General features: G+C 50.1%; 2 protein-coding genes and 1 pseudogene across 3 annotated transcripts in view; 2 read left to right on the plus strand and 1 right to left on the minus strand.

Annotated features, from left to right (window-relative positions):
- TONSL (tonsoku like, DNA repair protein) overlaps nucleotides 1-3,432 on the plus strand; it is a 37,998-nt gene extending 34,566 nt beyond the window's left edge. Inside the window, exons 23-26 of the mRNA XM_081918651.1 lie at nucleotides 133-311; nucleotides 1,131-1,204; nucleotides 1,682-1,815; nucleotides 2,776-3,432. Of these exons, the coding sequence (XP_081774777.1) occupies nucleotides 133-311; nucleotides 1,131-1,204; nucleotides 1,682-1,815; nucleotides 2,776-2,969 (581 nt within the window). The 3' untranslated portion in view covers nucleotides 2,970-3,432. The remainder of the gene's footprint in view (nucleotides 1-132; nucleotides 312-1,130; nucleotides 1,205-1,681; nucleotides 1,816-2,775) is intronic.
- A 513-nt stretch (nucleotides 3,433-3,945) lies between these two features.
- VPS28 (VPS28 subunit of ESCRT-I) lies at nucleotides 3,946-13,571 on the minus strand. The gene is made up of 10 exons (XM_081919035.1): nucleotides 13,441-13,571; nucleotides 11,192-11,280; nucleotides 10,292-10,324; nucleotides 9,969-10,002; nucleotides 8,358-8,447; nucleotides 7,157-7,262; nucleotides 6,773-6,874; nucleotides 6,603-6,656; nucleotides 5,019-5,110; nucleotides 3,946-4,238 (listed from the first exon to the last, which is right to left on the minus strand). The coding sequence occupies exons 2-10, from the start codon at nucleotides 11,226-11,228 to the stop codon at nucleotides 4,121-4,123; spliced, it is 666 nt and encodes a 221-aa protein (XP_081775161.1). The 5' UTR covers nucleotides 11,229-11,280; nucleotides 13,441-13,571; the 3' UTR covers nucleotides 3,946-4,120.
- On the plus strand, nucleotides 11,325-12,313 carry LOC309374420 (meiotic nuclear division protein 1 homolog pseudogene; annotated as a pseudogene). The gene has a single exon. The product of its transcript is annotated as a meiotic nuclear division protein 1 homolog pseudogene (transcript).
- Nucleotides 13,572-15,118: the final 1,547 nt, after the last annotated feature.

The raw sequence follows: 15,118 nt of genomic DNA on the forward strand, positions 1-15,118 counted from the left end.
CTGCTACCTCCCACTTTGTTTTCTTGTGCTCCCTGCATCACGGGGCATCGGACCAGATGGCCGCGCAGGTCCCTTCCACCTGTATTGCTTTCTCCGACTTCTGCCAACTCCTCCTGCGCTCTCTTCCCTCAGGAGCCGTGCACCTCAGGCGGCTGACCGTCTCCCACAACGCCCTGGGCTCCTCTGCCCTGGAACTGCTCCTGAAGAGCCTGCCCTCCGAGAATCTCACCCACCTGGACATCAGCTCCGTGGGCGCCAAGCTAGGGGACCAGCAGCCTCTGCAGGACGCCGTGGCCAGGTACCTGGCGCAGGTACGTTGATCGGGTGCCAGCAGGGAGGCGAGCGTCCTGGGGGACCTCAGGCCTTCAGCCCAGCCAGATGACCCGTTGTGCTCTGGTGAAAGACAGGGGAGGAGGAAGGCCTGGCTCATGGGTAGGCAAACTAAAGCCTGGGGGCTGGATCCGGCCCAATCACCTTCTAAATCCGGCCCACAAATGGTCCGGGAATCAGTGTGTTTTTACATGAGTAGAATGTGTCCTTTTATTTAAAATGCATCTCTGGGTTATTTGTGGGGCATAGGAATTTGTTCATTTTGTTCTTCTTCAAAATATAGTCCGGCCCACCACATGGTCTGAGGGACAGTGGACTGGCCCCCTGCTGAAAAAGTTTGCTGACCCCTGGTTTAGACCATTGGCAGGCAAACTTAAGGCCTGGGGGCCAAATCTGGCCCATTCGCTTTCTCAATCCGGCCCACGGATGCTCCGGGAATCAGCATGCTTTTACATGAGTAGACTGTGTGCTTTTATTTAAAATGCATCTCTGGGTTATTTGTGGGGCCTGCCTGGTGTTTTTACACAAGTAGAATGTGTGCTTTTATTTAAAATGCATCTCTGGGTTATCTTTGGGGCATAGGAATTCGTTCATCCCCCCCCCCCCCTGATAATGTCTGAGTGACAGTGGACCAACACCCTGCTGAAAAAGTTTACCGACCCCTGGCCTGGCTTCTCCACTGTGTGAGGAAATGATGGGACGCGTTTTGAGTTTCCCCACCTGACTAGGTCTTGGAGAAGATCCAGACACTCGCAGGCCTTAATTTTCCGCATTCTGACTCTTCGTTCTTCTCTGTGCAGGAAGGCTGTGCTCTCAACCACCTGGCCCTCTCTGGGAATCACCTCAACGATGACGCTGTTGCAGAGCTGGCTAGGTGGGTGGAGGGAATGTGGGTCCTGTGCTTTTTTTGAACCCTTTGGCAGGGGGTGGGTGTCTTCCACAGTGGGGAGGGTCAACCTTGGCAATATCTCTGGGCATTCTTGACAGCGGCAAAGAGCTCCTCACCTCCATTTTTGGTACTCTGAGCAAAACCTTTCCCAGGTGTGGTTTGATTGAGGAAGCTCTCGTTTCTGACAGGAGGAGCTGCTTTGACATTTTGGAAGGTGGTGGTTTTTAAATGGCCATCAAGAGATTCCTTAGCTGCGGTTCTGTGGTCCTTGGAGGTTCCAGAGTTTGGCTTCCTACTCCTCTCCCACTTTTTCTCATAGATAATTGGTTCCTGCATTGCAGGGGGTTGGACTTGATGACCTTTGGGGGTCCCTTCCAACCCTGCAATTCTGTGCTTATTCAGCACAGATGAGCAGAATGCAACCAGATCCATCCATTCCTGAAATTTGTTTTCTTTTTCCAGCCACCTCCCTACCTGCCTGCCTTTAGTCTCGCTGGATTTGTCAGCAAATCCTGAAATCGGCATTGTTGGTCTTCGGACGCTGCTACTTGCCCTCGAGGAAAGGAATCGGGGCCTCCAGTTCCTCAGCTTGGCTGGTGAGTGCTGGAGCCGTTTTTTACCGGACGCCCCCCGACTGCCCCTCCCCTCCAGAACTGCTGAAGGGTGGGGGGTTCTGGGTGGATTAGCCTCGGTCTGTTGTTTTGCCCGCAAGCCTGTGGTTTTCTCATGCAGTCCTGACACCCCTCTTGACGTCAGTCCAATAAATCGAAAGCAAAATTTATTTTATCTAAAGGGAGTTAGCATGCGGAAAAATAAGATGTGATCAGGGAAAAAAGCAGGAGGATCTTTGTTTTGATGAAGGGCAGGCTAAGTAATCTAAGCTTCACCTCAGTGCATCCTAAAGCTAAAACTTCAGGAACCTGAGCCATAGTTGTGGGATGTGGCTGGACTGTTGTAGTCTGGGAGCCCAGTTTTCAAAGTAGTAATAGTAGTAGTAGTAGTAGTAGTAATAATAATAATAATAATACGTATATTCTTTATACCCCACCTATCTGGCTGGGCTTCCCCAGCCACTTTGGGCAGCTCCCAACGGAATATTAAAAGCATGATAAAACATCAAACATTAAAAGCTTCCCTAATCAGGGCTGCCTTCAGATGTCTTCTAAAAGTCAGAGAGTTGTTTATTTCCTTGACATCTGATGGGAGGGTGTTCCACAGGGCAGGAGCCACCACCAAGAAGGCCCTCTGCCTGGTTCCCTGTAACCTCACTTCTCACAGGGAGGGAACCACCAGAAGGCCCTTGGAGCTGGACCTCAGTGTCGGGGCTGAATGATGCGAGTGGAGATGCTCCTTCAGGTATACTGGATCGAGGCCATTAAGGGCTTTAAAGGTCAGCACCAGCACTTTGAATTGTGCTTGGAAACGTCCTGGGAGCCCATGTAGGTCCCTCAGGACCCGGTTATATGGTCTTGGTGGCCACTCCCAGTCACCAGTCTAGCTGCTGCATTCTGGACAAAGGAGGCTCTTCCAGTCCTTCTCCTTCCTTCCTTCCCTAGGCTGCTCCGTGAGGGGGCCACTGGACAGCGTGACATGGACAAAGCTCTCCTCGAATGTCTCTCAGCTGCAGCTCTGCACTCGCCACCTGAGCAGGAGTGACCAGCGGGACGTGGCGGAGCTGTGGCGTGGCCCAGCGGGCACCTCCCTCCACTCAGTCACACGGCATCACAAACTCTTCTGCCACTGCCTGTAGGACGTGATTCTTCTCCGCTGCGTGCTTTAGGCCTTGCTCATGAAGCCGCCTCTGGAACACTTCGCAGGCTCCAGCAGTCTGGGATTGCACTGCTCAGTGCGGCCGTGGACTTAAAAAGGCAGCTCCTGGGCTCCTGTAATCTGGCATGGTCCAGGGCCGCAGATGAAAGCGAGGGGTGTCTGTCCTCTCTCTCAAGGGAGATAGCTTGGCATTACACTGCTTAGGGTGGGACTAGACACCTGCCTGGCACAGGTGCGTCCAGAACTCTAATAGGACCAACTCAAAACTGCCATTATGAATTATATTCTGAGTTTGGTGTGGTGGCTGAGAAAAAGGATTATTGGTCTGGAAAAAGTGGCTGCCTTTGTCCTGCTCTAAGGGTCTTCTGCTCTCTCCCCCCTTGCGCTGCCCAGCAGTTCTGTGATGTGATTTCCAATATTTATTGAATGCCTCGCAACACAAAGATGCCGTGTCGTCCCTCGTCTTGTCTGTCCTGTGTCTTTGTTGCTGGTCTCGAATGGGCAGGTGGTGGAGCCACAGGGGTGGGGAAGCTGCGCAGGCCTTGTGTGTTTTAAGCTTTGTGCTACAGAAAGAAGTCATAAGCTGCTGCTTTCTGAAAGCTCATTTGGGATACGGAACCAGGGAAATAAGTCCCAATTTTTAGAGGCGTATTGGAGTCACCTCTGGGTGGAAAAAAAGAGCCATTTGAATGAAAGAAATAAGGCCACCATTTGTGAATGTAGAAAGATTTTTTATTTGCTTCAGACCAGTAGAGTCTGCCTCTCTGAGGCAAAAGCAACACTCAAATAAATACAAGGACCACACAGGCATTATCTGCCCCACCACTGACCCCCTTCAGGTAGCAAAGAGAGTTAGCTGTCAGTTGTTTAGACTCCCTCCCCACCCCACCCCCCTAGAGAAGTGGACACAAATACTATACAATGCAATGAGTGAGTAAACAAGAGAGCCATGGAACTTAAACAGTAACAAGAGGGAGTTTCTTTTCCCTCCCCAAAGGAGGGGAAACTTGAGTCCTCGCATTCAGAGGGACAATGGGAGGAATGTACATTTTCATTCCTGGCACAATGGCTCTATAACCGCATGATGTGGCCGCTGTCGAGGAGGCCCAAAGCCCGTCCTCCTCCTCCTCCTCACGAGTGCAGGAAGCGGTTGAAGGCATTGTAGGCAGACTCCAAGTCAAAGAGCATCTGCCGCACTTGAGAGTCGTCCAGTTCGTCTGAAGCCGACATGCCGCTCAGGGTTTGCAGCCTGGAGGGAGAGCAAGAGGCATCAAGCGATGGAGCGGAATGAGCAAGAGGGAGAGAAGGGGCATCTTGTCTCTTCCCCTCTCATCCTGCCTTCCTCCTCGTGACTCCACAATATACCGGGGGGAGGAAAGAGAAGCCTCTTCTGGGAATTGCCTCTGTCGGGCCATAAGAGAGGCAGATGGCTCTGGCCACTTCCCTGTTCCAAGCGGAAAAGTGAGCTCAGGCTGGGGGAGGTTTAGAAGCTGCACGGAAAGGCTTTGGGCATTTTCGCCAACCCACCTGGGATGGAAAAGCTACAGCTTTGAGGCGCTGCCTTTGCTGCAGTCTCCCCACCAGACAGGCAGGATGTGGGTGGCGCTGTGGGTTAAACCACAGAGCCTAGGGCTTGCCGATCAGAAGATCAGCGGTTCGAATCCCCACAACAGGGTGAACTCCCGTTGCTCGGTCCCTGTTCCTGCCAACCTAGCAGTTTGAAAGCACGTCAAAATGCAAGTAGATAAATAGGTACCGCTCTGGCGGGAAGGTAAATGGCGTTTCCGTGTGCTGCTCTGGTTTGCCAGAAGCGGCTTAGTCATGCTGGCCACATGACCCGGAAGCTGTACGCCGGCTCCCTCGACCAGTAAAGCAAGATGAGCGCCGCAACCCCAGAGTCGGTCACAACTGGACCTAATGGTCAGGGGTCCCCTTTTTACCCCACCAGACAACAGTTTCATTTTAGAACAATCGAAAAGGGTAAGAGGAGAGAAACCAGAGTTCCTAATTCTATGGGGAAAATGCTCACCACTGGTTCACTTTCTGCCGCCCCTCGAAGTCCGGGGGCAAGTGGCTCATGCGGTTCATGGTCTCCATCAATTCTCGGAGGTCAGGCTGGATCTGAGGAGGAGGAGGAGAAGGAGAGGGAAGGTCACTTGGCAGCCTTCCTTGGTCAACCTCCCGCCATCCCTCCCAAGCCACAAAGCACTCAAGGAAGTCTCTTGGCGGGCATGTGCAGTTGCTGATCTCAGGACACCAAGCAATTTTCATGCTGGCTAAGCGTATAGGGAATTGGGGAAAAACGTGCTTCAAGCCATGGAATCAGGATGGCAGAGGGGCCCCAAGAGTCCTTGAGTCATCTAGTGGAGCCCACTACAATGTAGGAATCTAAACTGAAGAACTGCTGGCAGAGGGCCATCCAATGAAGGAGAGGGTATAGACAGAGCCCTGCGGCTGGATCAGGCCAAAGACCTCTCTAACCCAGCATCCCTTAGGGACATAATGCTTCTGATCCTGCAACTGCCTACTAATATTATTATCATGACAATTTCTTCCCCTCCTTTCACCCCAATGTGCCTTCTGTGCCAACTTTCAAATGCCTGAAAACTATAATATTCGGCCAGGTCAATCCAGCCAGTCAAGAGTTCATCCTTCCACCGTGGTTTATTGATGCTTTAAAAAACAAAACTACTTCATTATTATCATTTATGTATTTATACCCCAGCTATTCCCCTGACATAGACTCACTTTTTATGTTGTCAACCGCCTCTGGGTATATTTTTATTATTTAGCGAGATATAAATGTTTTTATAAACGAAACGAAATAAATAACCAAGGTCCTAAGGGTGGGTGAAAGCAAAATTACAGAAATACGCTGGGTCCTAAAAACACTCATCTCAAGTGTCAAAAGGCAGGGTGATGATGGTAGCAGACACTGATAGCTTTATCCCCCTGTGAACATGCAGGGAGTATTTCGTAAGATTTATACACTGCTTTTGGGGACACCGTCATTGTGATTACACCTAGAGACAGGATCCTATCAACTGATTGCCCATTTCACAACGAAATCTGTGCCTGTAGTTTGGCTGAAAAGCATGCAGTATCTAACACCCCACAACAAATGCACAAGTCAATAATAATAATAATAAATAATTTTTTATTTATATCCCACCCTCCCCAGCCAAAGCCGGGCTCAGAGCGGCTAACAACAATAAAAGTGACACAGTTTACATAAAATCACAATCAATTAATCAAAATGCATTCTAAAATCAATTCAGAGTCAAATTAATGGCAACCATTGGGCTAGAGTTCTGTGAGGATTACTAAAGGAGGGGGTCAGACTGTGCCTTGTCCAAAGGCCAGACGGAACAGCTCCGTCTTGCAGGCCCTGCGGAAAGATGTCAAGTCCCGCAGGGCCCTGGTCTCTTGGGACAGAGCATTCCACCAGATCGGGGCCACAGCCGAAAAAGCCCTGGCTCTGGTTGAGGCCAGCCTAACCTCCCTGTGGCCCGGGACCTCTGAGATGTTAAGGTGCTCACAGCAGCACCCTGACCAACCTTGGACTGGGGAGGGCAGCAGCTTTGGGTGGAAGTACCCCTCTTGTCTCACTCACCTCATCCATTGCCCGGATCTCCAAGCGCAGCTTGTCCATCACTGTGATAAAGAGCTGCAAGGGGAGAAAAGACCCTTCAGTTCAGGCCCAAGGAGCATCAGGCAGAAGGACCCCCAAGAGACGCCCTTCTGCTCCAGGTCGTCCCTCCCTCCCTCCCCCCGCCCACCTACCGACACGATGTCCGCAATGCAGCGGTTGAGGTTGCCCTTGTCGTCCTTGATGGTAATCGGCCGGTCTTCCTTGATCCTCTCCATGGCCAGCGGACAATCGAGCTGCAGGAGAAAGGAAACAGGGACGCTCAAAGGAGGGAAAGAGATCAGCCACAACTTTCCACAGGGATCCCTTCAGGCTCCCCCATCCGTGGTCTCGATCCCCTCGAGGACCGCAAGGCGGGTCAGGAGCTGGAAAAAGCCGCTTCATCTGCACTCTGGGGTGAAGGAGCAGAGGTTTTGCACCCAGGGATGAGAATCCGGCTGCACAGCTGGGACCAGAGGACACCACTCCCCGCTCAACGCCGCCCATGCAGACGTCGCCCTTCAGCACCAACTGCTTACCCGAAATTTACGGCAAAAGTCATCGATGGAGTTGATTTCCGGGCCTTGGACCTGCTTGAAGGCTGCCTTGTACTGGACTAGGAGGCGGGAGCAAGCTGCAGTGTACCTGGAAGGACAGGGGGCCACATGGAATCGGTTGCCCACCCTCTTCAGCTGAGCCTCCACCGTTAGCCTGCCCCCTTTTTCTCCACAGCTGCTGTGGTGGTTCTGGACAGTTAAGAGTTAACACTCCAGGAAGCGTTCTTATTCACAGGGTGCATGGCTCACATGACCCAGGCATTTTCCTTTGATCTATGCTCTCTGGGGGACGCAGGTGGCGCTGTGGTCTAAACCACAGAGCCTAGGACTTGCCGATCAGAAGGTCGGCGGTTTGAATCCCCGCGACGGGGTGAGCTCCCGTTGCTCGGTCCCTGCTCCTGCCAACCTAGCAGTTCAAAAGCACAAAAGTGCAAGTAGATCAATAGGTATCGCTCCGGTGGGAAGGTAAACGGCGTTTCCGTGCGCTGCTCTGGTTCACCAGAAGCGGCTTAGTCATGCTGGCCACATGACCCAGAAGCTGTACGCCGGCTCCCTCGACCAATAAAGCAAGATGAGCGCCACAACCCCAGAGTCGGCCATGACTGGACCTAATGGTCAGGGGTCCCTTTACCTTATGCTCTCTGGGGGCTGCAGAGAGCAGTCTGAGAATGTGAGCAAGGTAGTTTCATTTTTGTTAGAGGCAGAAAGCTGCAAGCATGCAGCTAGATTCTGTTGGTTTTCTTTTCTGTTTGTTATGCTTCTAAATAGTGTTGGATTAGAAGCACTGGTGTCGGGCTGAGTTATTGAAGACACCACGTCGCTACAGACAAGCCATTTTTCGCTGCGTGTGAACTCTGCTATTATCCGGCAACTGAGAAGAGTGGCAGCGTGTGGGCGCCACTGAAGTTTGTCGGAGTGGCAATAAGTTCAGATTTATTGCAGTGCCGTTGCAGCGGACTCGGTGGGTCAAAGGATTTACGACCCACAAAGTTAACAGCTGCCCTGCTCCACTCCTGAATTAAGCAATGCTGCCCCAGATCTCTTCTCCCCTTTTACAGATCTCTTGAGGGAGCTGCATTGTAGGGGGTTGAATCAGGTGGCCCTCTGTGGCCCTTCCACCCCGGCAATTCTATGAACCCAGAGTGGCACTGCCTCAGATCCCTCCAGGTGCCTGTCAACTCACTCGTTGGGGGTGACACAGTCCTTGATGTAGGCTTTTTCCAGAGCCTGCATCGTCTTCACCACAGCAAACAGCTCAGCCATGTTGTCGTACCTGAAGCAAAGTTAAACGAGTCAATTGGGAAGGTCCAGCTGCACCCTGACCCGTTTACCTCTGAGAAAAGAGACTCTGACAGAGGCCAGGAGCCTTGTGGGGGGCATAGGGGCATGCAGACCTCTCACGTCAGACAAAGGCTCCTGCATTTGTGGGGAAATGACACGGCACTCAAAATATAAAATTCCACAGCTGCTAGGGGAGCAAAGTGTTAAGACACATGGCACTCCCTGTAAATTCCTAGAGGGCACTCTGTGTGAGGTCACATCCTCTGCTTGCCCAGGCGGAAAGGATAACAATAGGAAAACAATCCTCGTCACTTCCTCCCACCTGAGGAAAACTCTCTCATCATGCAGCCATAGGGAAAGGATGCAGGATCTGTGCTCCCCCAAAGCACAAACCCCATCTTTGACCTAAACCATGTATTTAGTAACTCTGAAGTACGGTCAAACCTCGGTTCCTGAACACCTCCATTTTGGAACATTTCAGCTCTCGGACGTCAAAGTGTTCCAGTTTTCGAACTTGAACATCTGACGCAGCTTCTGATCTGCAAACAGCCTAGCTGTCAGCCAGTCAGAAGCCACACCTCAGAGTTCGAACATTTCGGAAGTCGAACGTCCTTCCGGAATGGATTATGTTCGACTTCTGAGGTTCCACTGTATATCTTGCCCGCCTTGTTTCACTGCTATTTTCTACCTGAATCGAGTCTGCAACTTTATGTCGGGAAACAATATTTATATACTCTTATACTACAGGCTTCTGTGTTGTTATTTTATTCAGAGGACTAAACAAGGCAGGATGCCCAGGGCATCCTGGATAATTAGAGAAAGCTCCGCAGCTTGGTCCAACGTTTCAGTGCTAATGCAGCACAGAATGGCATATTTTAACTCTGCTAAACTAGACAACCAACTTCCTCAAGTGAGTTAAGAGGAAGGATGATTAATAGACGATGCATTCCACCCTACTTTCCAAAGTATTGGAAGTATTGCAAAGTATTGCTATTTTCCCAATAGCAATTAATGCAGAATTTGATATCTTATGAACTGCTTTCCTAAAGAAGACTCGGCCCCTCAGACCACTCCCACGACTGCGGAATCTCCAAAATTCGCTCCCCCTGTTCCTGTCAAACAAGCCCCTTCCCAGGCAGAGTTAATAATAATAAATAATAAATTTTTTTTATTTATACCCTGCGCTTCCAGGTTCAAAAACCGGGCTCAGGGCGGCTAACGACAAATTTAAAACACTTAATTGTAAAAGCAGCATAAAATACAGTATAAAAACATGAATAACAATAAAATTCAGAAAGCAATTTAGGGGAAATAAGCATTAGATAATCCACAGGGCTAGCTGGCTGAATTGGTCCTACTTGGGCCAGCGAGGAGATCAGGGGAGAATTAGTTGTGGGGACTCAGAGCAGGTAATCGGAGCAGGAGTTGAACAGAGGTGTGGCCTGAGCTTAACTGAGCACGTCCTTTGCAATGACACACACTAGAGCTGGGTATAATTGGGGCAAGTACTCACTTCTCTCGCTCCCGGGCGTTCTTGTATAACTTCACTTCCTGCAAGGGAAAGGAGAGTGACACTGGATCCACCAAATCTTTGCACCAACGAAAGGAGAGTTGAGGCATGGGGGACCTTCAAGTCTGGGCTATGGGAGGCCCCCAAATGCCCTTGTAAGGAGCAGCAAGGGGAGTCCTGCCCAAATCAGGAGCGCTTTGGCTGGCAGTCCTGCAATCTTGGGGAGTGCATGAAATTCCCCGCAATACTGCAACTCCCCAACCCACTCTCTGTGCCTCATTTGAAAGCGGTTTCTGGCCACTAAGCCACAAGGGAAACAGCATCACTTGCCTCATATAGCTCCGGCTTATTCGCTGGGGCTGAAAAACAAAAGGGCGGAAATACATGAGACCAACTTGCTCCCAAACTGCTGCCATGAACATGAGAAATGTTCTCCAGATGCTTGTAGGAAACCCACAAGGAGGATTTGAGCACAAGAGCCTCTGCTCTCATGCGGTTTCCAGCAACTGCCTCTGACTTTGGAGGCAGAGTATAACCATCGTGGTTAACAGCCACGGATTGCCCTCTCCTCTTTCCTTATGCCAGAACACAAAAGAATTTGGAAGTGGAGCCCAAGATGAGGGTTTGGAGACACCATACCTAGCACACAGGTTATATACCCAGCATGCTTGCCAATTATTTTTAGGCATCTCTTCAGGATCTTATGCCAACACACCTATTCAGCTGTTTATAAATTCTTTCAGGTTGCGCAAGTCCCTTTTAGGATTACAGTCATAACTCGGGTTACAGCTGCTTCAGGTTGCATTTTCTTGGGTTACAGACCCGCCGAAACCCGGAAGTACTGGAATGGGTTACTTCCAGGTTTCGGCGGTCGCATATGCGCAGAAGTGCTAAATTGTGCTTTGCGCAGAAGCGCTGAATTACAACCTGCGCGTGTGCAGACGCGGCACTGCAGGTTGCAAACGTGCCTCCTGCACGGGCCATGTTCGCAACCTGAATGTCCACTATATCTCGTATTTAACATTTTATCACACTGACATATTTTGCTTTACACTGCCTTGATATTATATGTGAAGGGGCGATTGATACATATTTTTATAATGAAATATATAAAAACACTTCACACACGCACAAAAACCCCTGCATATCAAGAATTTAAGGTCCAAGAAGTCCCTGCATTTGCTCTGGCCACCCCAGAATTCGCTCAAAAGCAGGACTGGACTCACCTCCCATTCCAGGGGCTGCTGGGATTCCATGAAACATTCTTCCTCCGAGGGTCCGCAGCTGAGATCCAAAGTACCAACACGCAAGGTGCCTGTGATAAGAGCAGATAAGAAGTCACAGCTGAACCTCCCTCCGCATTTGTTCATTTGCTGATTTTGTATTCCAAGTGGCTGGGGAAACCCAGCCAGATGGGTGCGGTATAAATATTATTATTATTATTATTATTCCGTATATATTATTATATCTATGGGCTACTTTTAAAATGAGGCTGCATTTTAAATTGCATTTTAACCTGTATTTTAAATTGGGGTTGTTGTCTTTCCTATTACGTTTTTACTGTAATTTTACTGGTGTTAGCCACCCTAAGCCCGGCTCTGGCCAGGGAGGGTGGGGTATAAATAAAATTTATTATTATTATTATTAATTGAGGTGATTCAGACCAGGCCAGTTCTCCAGGGAGGGAGGGGGCGGAGCAGCGTCCGTGTTTTTCCCCCCTCAAACTCAAATTCCCGCCATCTGGGGAGGGAAGGAAGAGACATGTCAAAGAAAAGGGGGCTGAGTGTTGAAGAGAAGAGAATACGGATGATGGAAATGTTTTCTGAAACACTGCTATGTCGGTGAAGGAGGTCTTACAGAGCTTAGTCGATGATAGCATGGTGGACATGGACAGGATTGGGACTTCAAATTATTTTTGGGCTTTTCCAAGTAAAGCTCTTTCTGCAAGAAAGCGTAAACTGGAGGAACTGCAGAATCAGTTCTCAAAATATAGCCAAAAGGGGGGGGGGGAAGCTTATAAGAAACCATTGAGAAATCAAAAATTGGGCGCCAAGACACTGCAGAATGTGCGGCACACATAAAGGAACTTACTGCCCTTTGTCAGAAGAGAGACCAATTAAAGTCAGAAATAGATAAATACAAAGAACGTGATCCGGATATTGTTGAAGAAATCTGTCAAGCAAGCAAGCAAGCAAATAAATAAATAAATAAAATAAGGAAGCATCCAACAGATGGACTGATAATATCTTTGCAGCAAAATCTTGGGCGAAACGGAAGTTTGCATTTGAAGAGAGCAAATGTGACAAAACATTTGGCATTCCTGAAGACTTTTTGACTACATCGATTAGAAAGGTTTAGTAAGAATGGCCAGTAATTTGATATTGCTCGAGAGATTTCGTTTTCATTCCGAAGCTTCTTTTTCTTTTGCCATTATTTGTATTTTGGTTAACAACTGCGCTCCCCCAGCAGCAGCAGCAACAACAACAACAACAACCCTGTGAGGGAGGCAGGCAGGCAGGAGGGAAGAGAGAGGAGATGGGATGGAGGGGGGGCGCATTCTGGCTGGCCCATTGACTGATGGACGGATGACGGACCCACGGAGAGCCAAGGGGCATCCTGGTGGTGGAGAAAACTGCCCCAGCTGGGGGGGGGGCATCCATGGATGTCAAGGCAATAAACAACTCTTTTACTTTTAAAAGACACCTGAAGGCGGCCCTGTTTAGGGAAGTTTTTAATGTCTGGTGCTGTGTTGTATTTTAATATTCTGTTGGAAGCAGCCCAGAGTGGCTAGGGAAACCAAGCCAGATGGGCGGGGTATAAATAAATTATTATTATTATTAATCTTATATATTATTATATCTATGGCCTACTTTTAAAATAAGGCTTCATTTTAAATTGCATTTTAACTTTTATTTTAAATTGGGTCCGTCCCCCCCCCCCAATTATGTTTTTACTGTAATTTTACCTGAGCCCGGCTCTGGTCTGTATTTTAAATTGGGGTTGTTGTTTACTCCTATTATGTTTTTACTGTCATTTTACTGGTGTTAGCTGCCCTGAGCCTGGCTCTGACCGGGAAAGGCGGGGTATAAATAAAATTTTATTATTATTATTATTATTAATTGAGGTGATTCAGACCAGGCCAGCTCTGCCCCCCCAGCAGCAACAACAACCCTGTGAGGGAGGCAGGAGGGGAGAGGCGGGAGAAGGGATGGGGGGGATCCTGACTGACGGAAGGACGGACCCACGGAGAGCCAAGGGGCGTCCTGGCGGTGGGGGAAGCTGCCCGAGCTGAGGGGGTCCACGGGCCCCACTCCCCCCCCCCCAGGTCTGAGAGAGCAATGGCGCCCCCCTCCCCAAATAAGAGAGAGGCGGACGGGGGCCGCATCCCCACAAGGGCCCCCCGAGGACCAGGCCCCCCTCTCAAAGCTCGCCCCCCCCCGTCAAGGGCTGCCCCCCCCCAAGCTCAAGGCCTTACCCGGCTCCGGCTGCTTTGTTTCCTTCTCCACTTCCGGGAAAATGGCGCCCCGCCTCCGATCGATAGCTCGGCGCTCTCCCTTCCCCCTGCGGGGATCGGCAATCGTTTAGTCAGGCCTGGCGGCCCCAGAGCGCGTTTCGGGCTATAGATCTACGCGTGCAGAGGTCTCGCACGCACGTGGTGATTCCGGGTTCGCTGCGGGCGAAGCTCGTCTCTAGAATTGATATGATACCCAGCTCTACCTCTCTTTCAAATCAGAACCAGTGAAGGCGGTGAAGGTCCTGTGTCTGGAGGCGATTGGAGGATGGATGGCGGCTAGCAGATTGAGGTTGAATCCTGACAAGACTGAAGTACTGTTTTGGGGGGGAACAGGAGGCAGGCGGGTGTGGAGGACTCCCTGGTCCTGAATGGGGTAACTGTGCCCCTGAAGGACCAGGTGTGCAGCCTGGGAGTCATTTTACTCACAGCTGTCCATGGAGGCGCTGGTCAATTCTGTGTCCAGGGCAGCTGTTTATCAGCCCCATCTGGTACGCAGGATGAGACCCTATCTGCCTGCAGACTGTCTCGCAAGAGTGGTGCATGCTCTGGTTATCTCCCGCTTGGACTACTGCAATGAGCTCTGTGTGGGGCTACCTTTGAAGGTGACCCAGAAACAGCAATTAATCCAGAATGCGGCAGCTAGACTGGTGACTGGGAGCGGCCGCCAAGACCACATAACACCGGTCTTGAAAGACCTACACTGGCTCTCAGTACGTTTCCGAGCACAATTCAAAGTGTTGGTGCTGACCATTAAAGCCCTAAACGGCCTCGGTCCAGTATACCTGAAGGAGCGTCTGCACCCCCATCGTTCTGCCCGGACACTGAGGTCCAGCGCTGAGGGCCTTCTGGTGGTTCCCTCACTGGGAGAAGCCAAATTACAGGGAACCAGGTAGAGGGCCTTCTTGGTGGTGGCACCCGCCCTGTGGAACGCCCTCCCACCAGATGTCAAAGAGAACAACAACTTCCAGACTTTTAGACAACATCTGAAGGCAGCCCTGTTTAGGGAAGCTTTTAATGTTTGATGCATTACTGTATTTTAATATTTTTTTTGGTAGCCGCCCAGAGTGGCTGGGGAAGCCCAGCCAGATGGGCAGGGTATAAATAATAAATTATTATATTATTATTATTATTAGGGATGGCGGGGAAGGAAGCTGACCGGGTCGCCAACCCCCATTCCATGCCAAGGGCAGCTTTTGGGGGTACGGTTCTGAACGCCTCGCTCAAAAGGGATGTTGCAATGCAGAGGGGGAAGAGGTTCAAGGGGGGGAAAGGGTCGCCCTAATGACCCAGGGGGCGGGTTTCCATGCATCCGGGTTTTCCCAGGCACACAGGACCCTGGATCCCGGGCGGAAATCTGTTAAATGTGATCGAGTATTCCAAAAGGACTGGGGTAAATTTATATGACATTTGAAAGATTATTGCAAGCAATCACTAGCAGGGTTGTCTGAAGACTTGTAATGAGAAATTTTCTACCAGTTTTTATTTAAATTTTGAGCCATTTTGTAATGAGTGTAATTAGAACTGGAAAACGTACAAAATACAATGATATAAAGGGTAATTTTGAAAGCCATGAGGCCAGGAGGGAAGGAAGTCGGTAGGCGGTAAAGTGGATAATGATGATATGATCGATTTTCCATGT

Source organism: Podarcis melisellensis (genome assembly GCF_964234715.1).
Source record: "Podarcis melisellensis genome assembly, chromosome: 7".
Lineage (NCBI taxonomy): Eukaryota > Metazoa > Chordata > Lepidosauria > Squamata > Lacertidae > Podarcis > Podarcis melisellensis.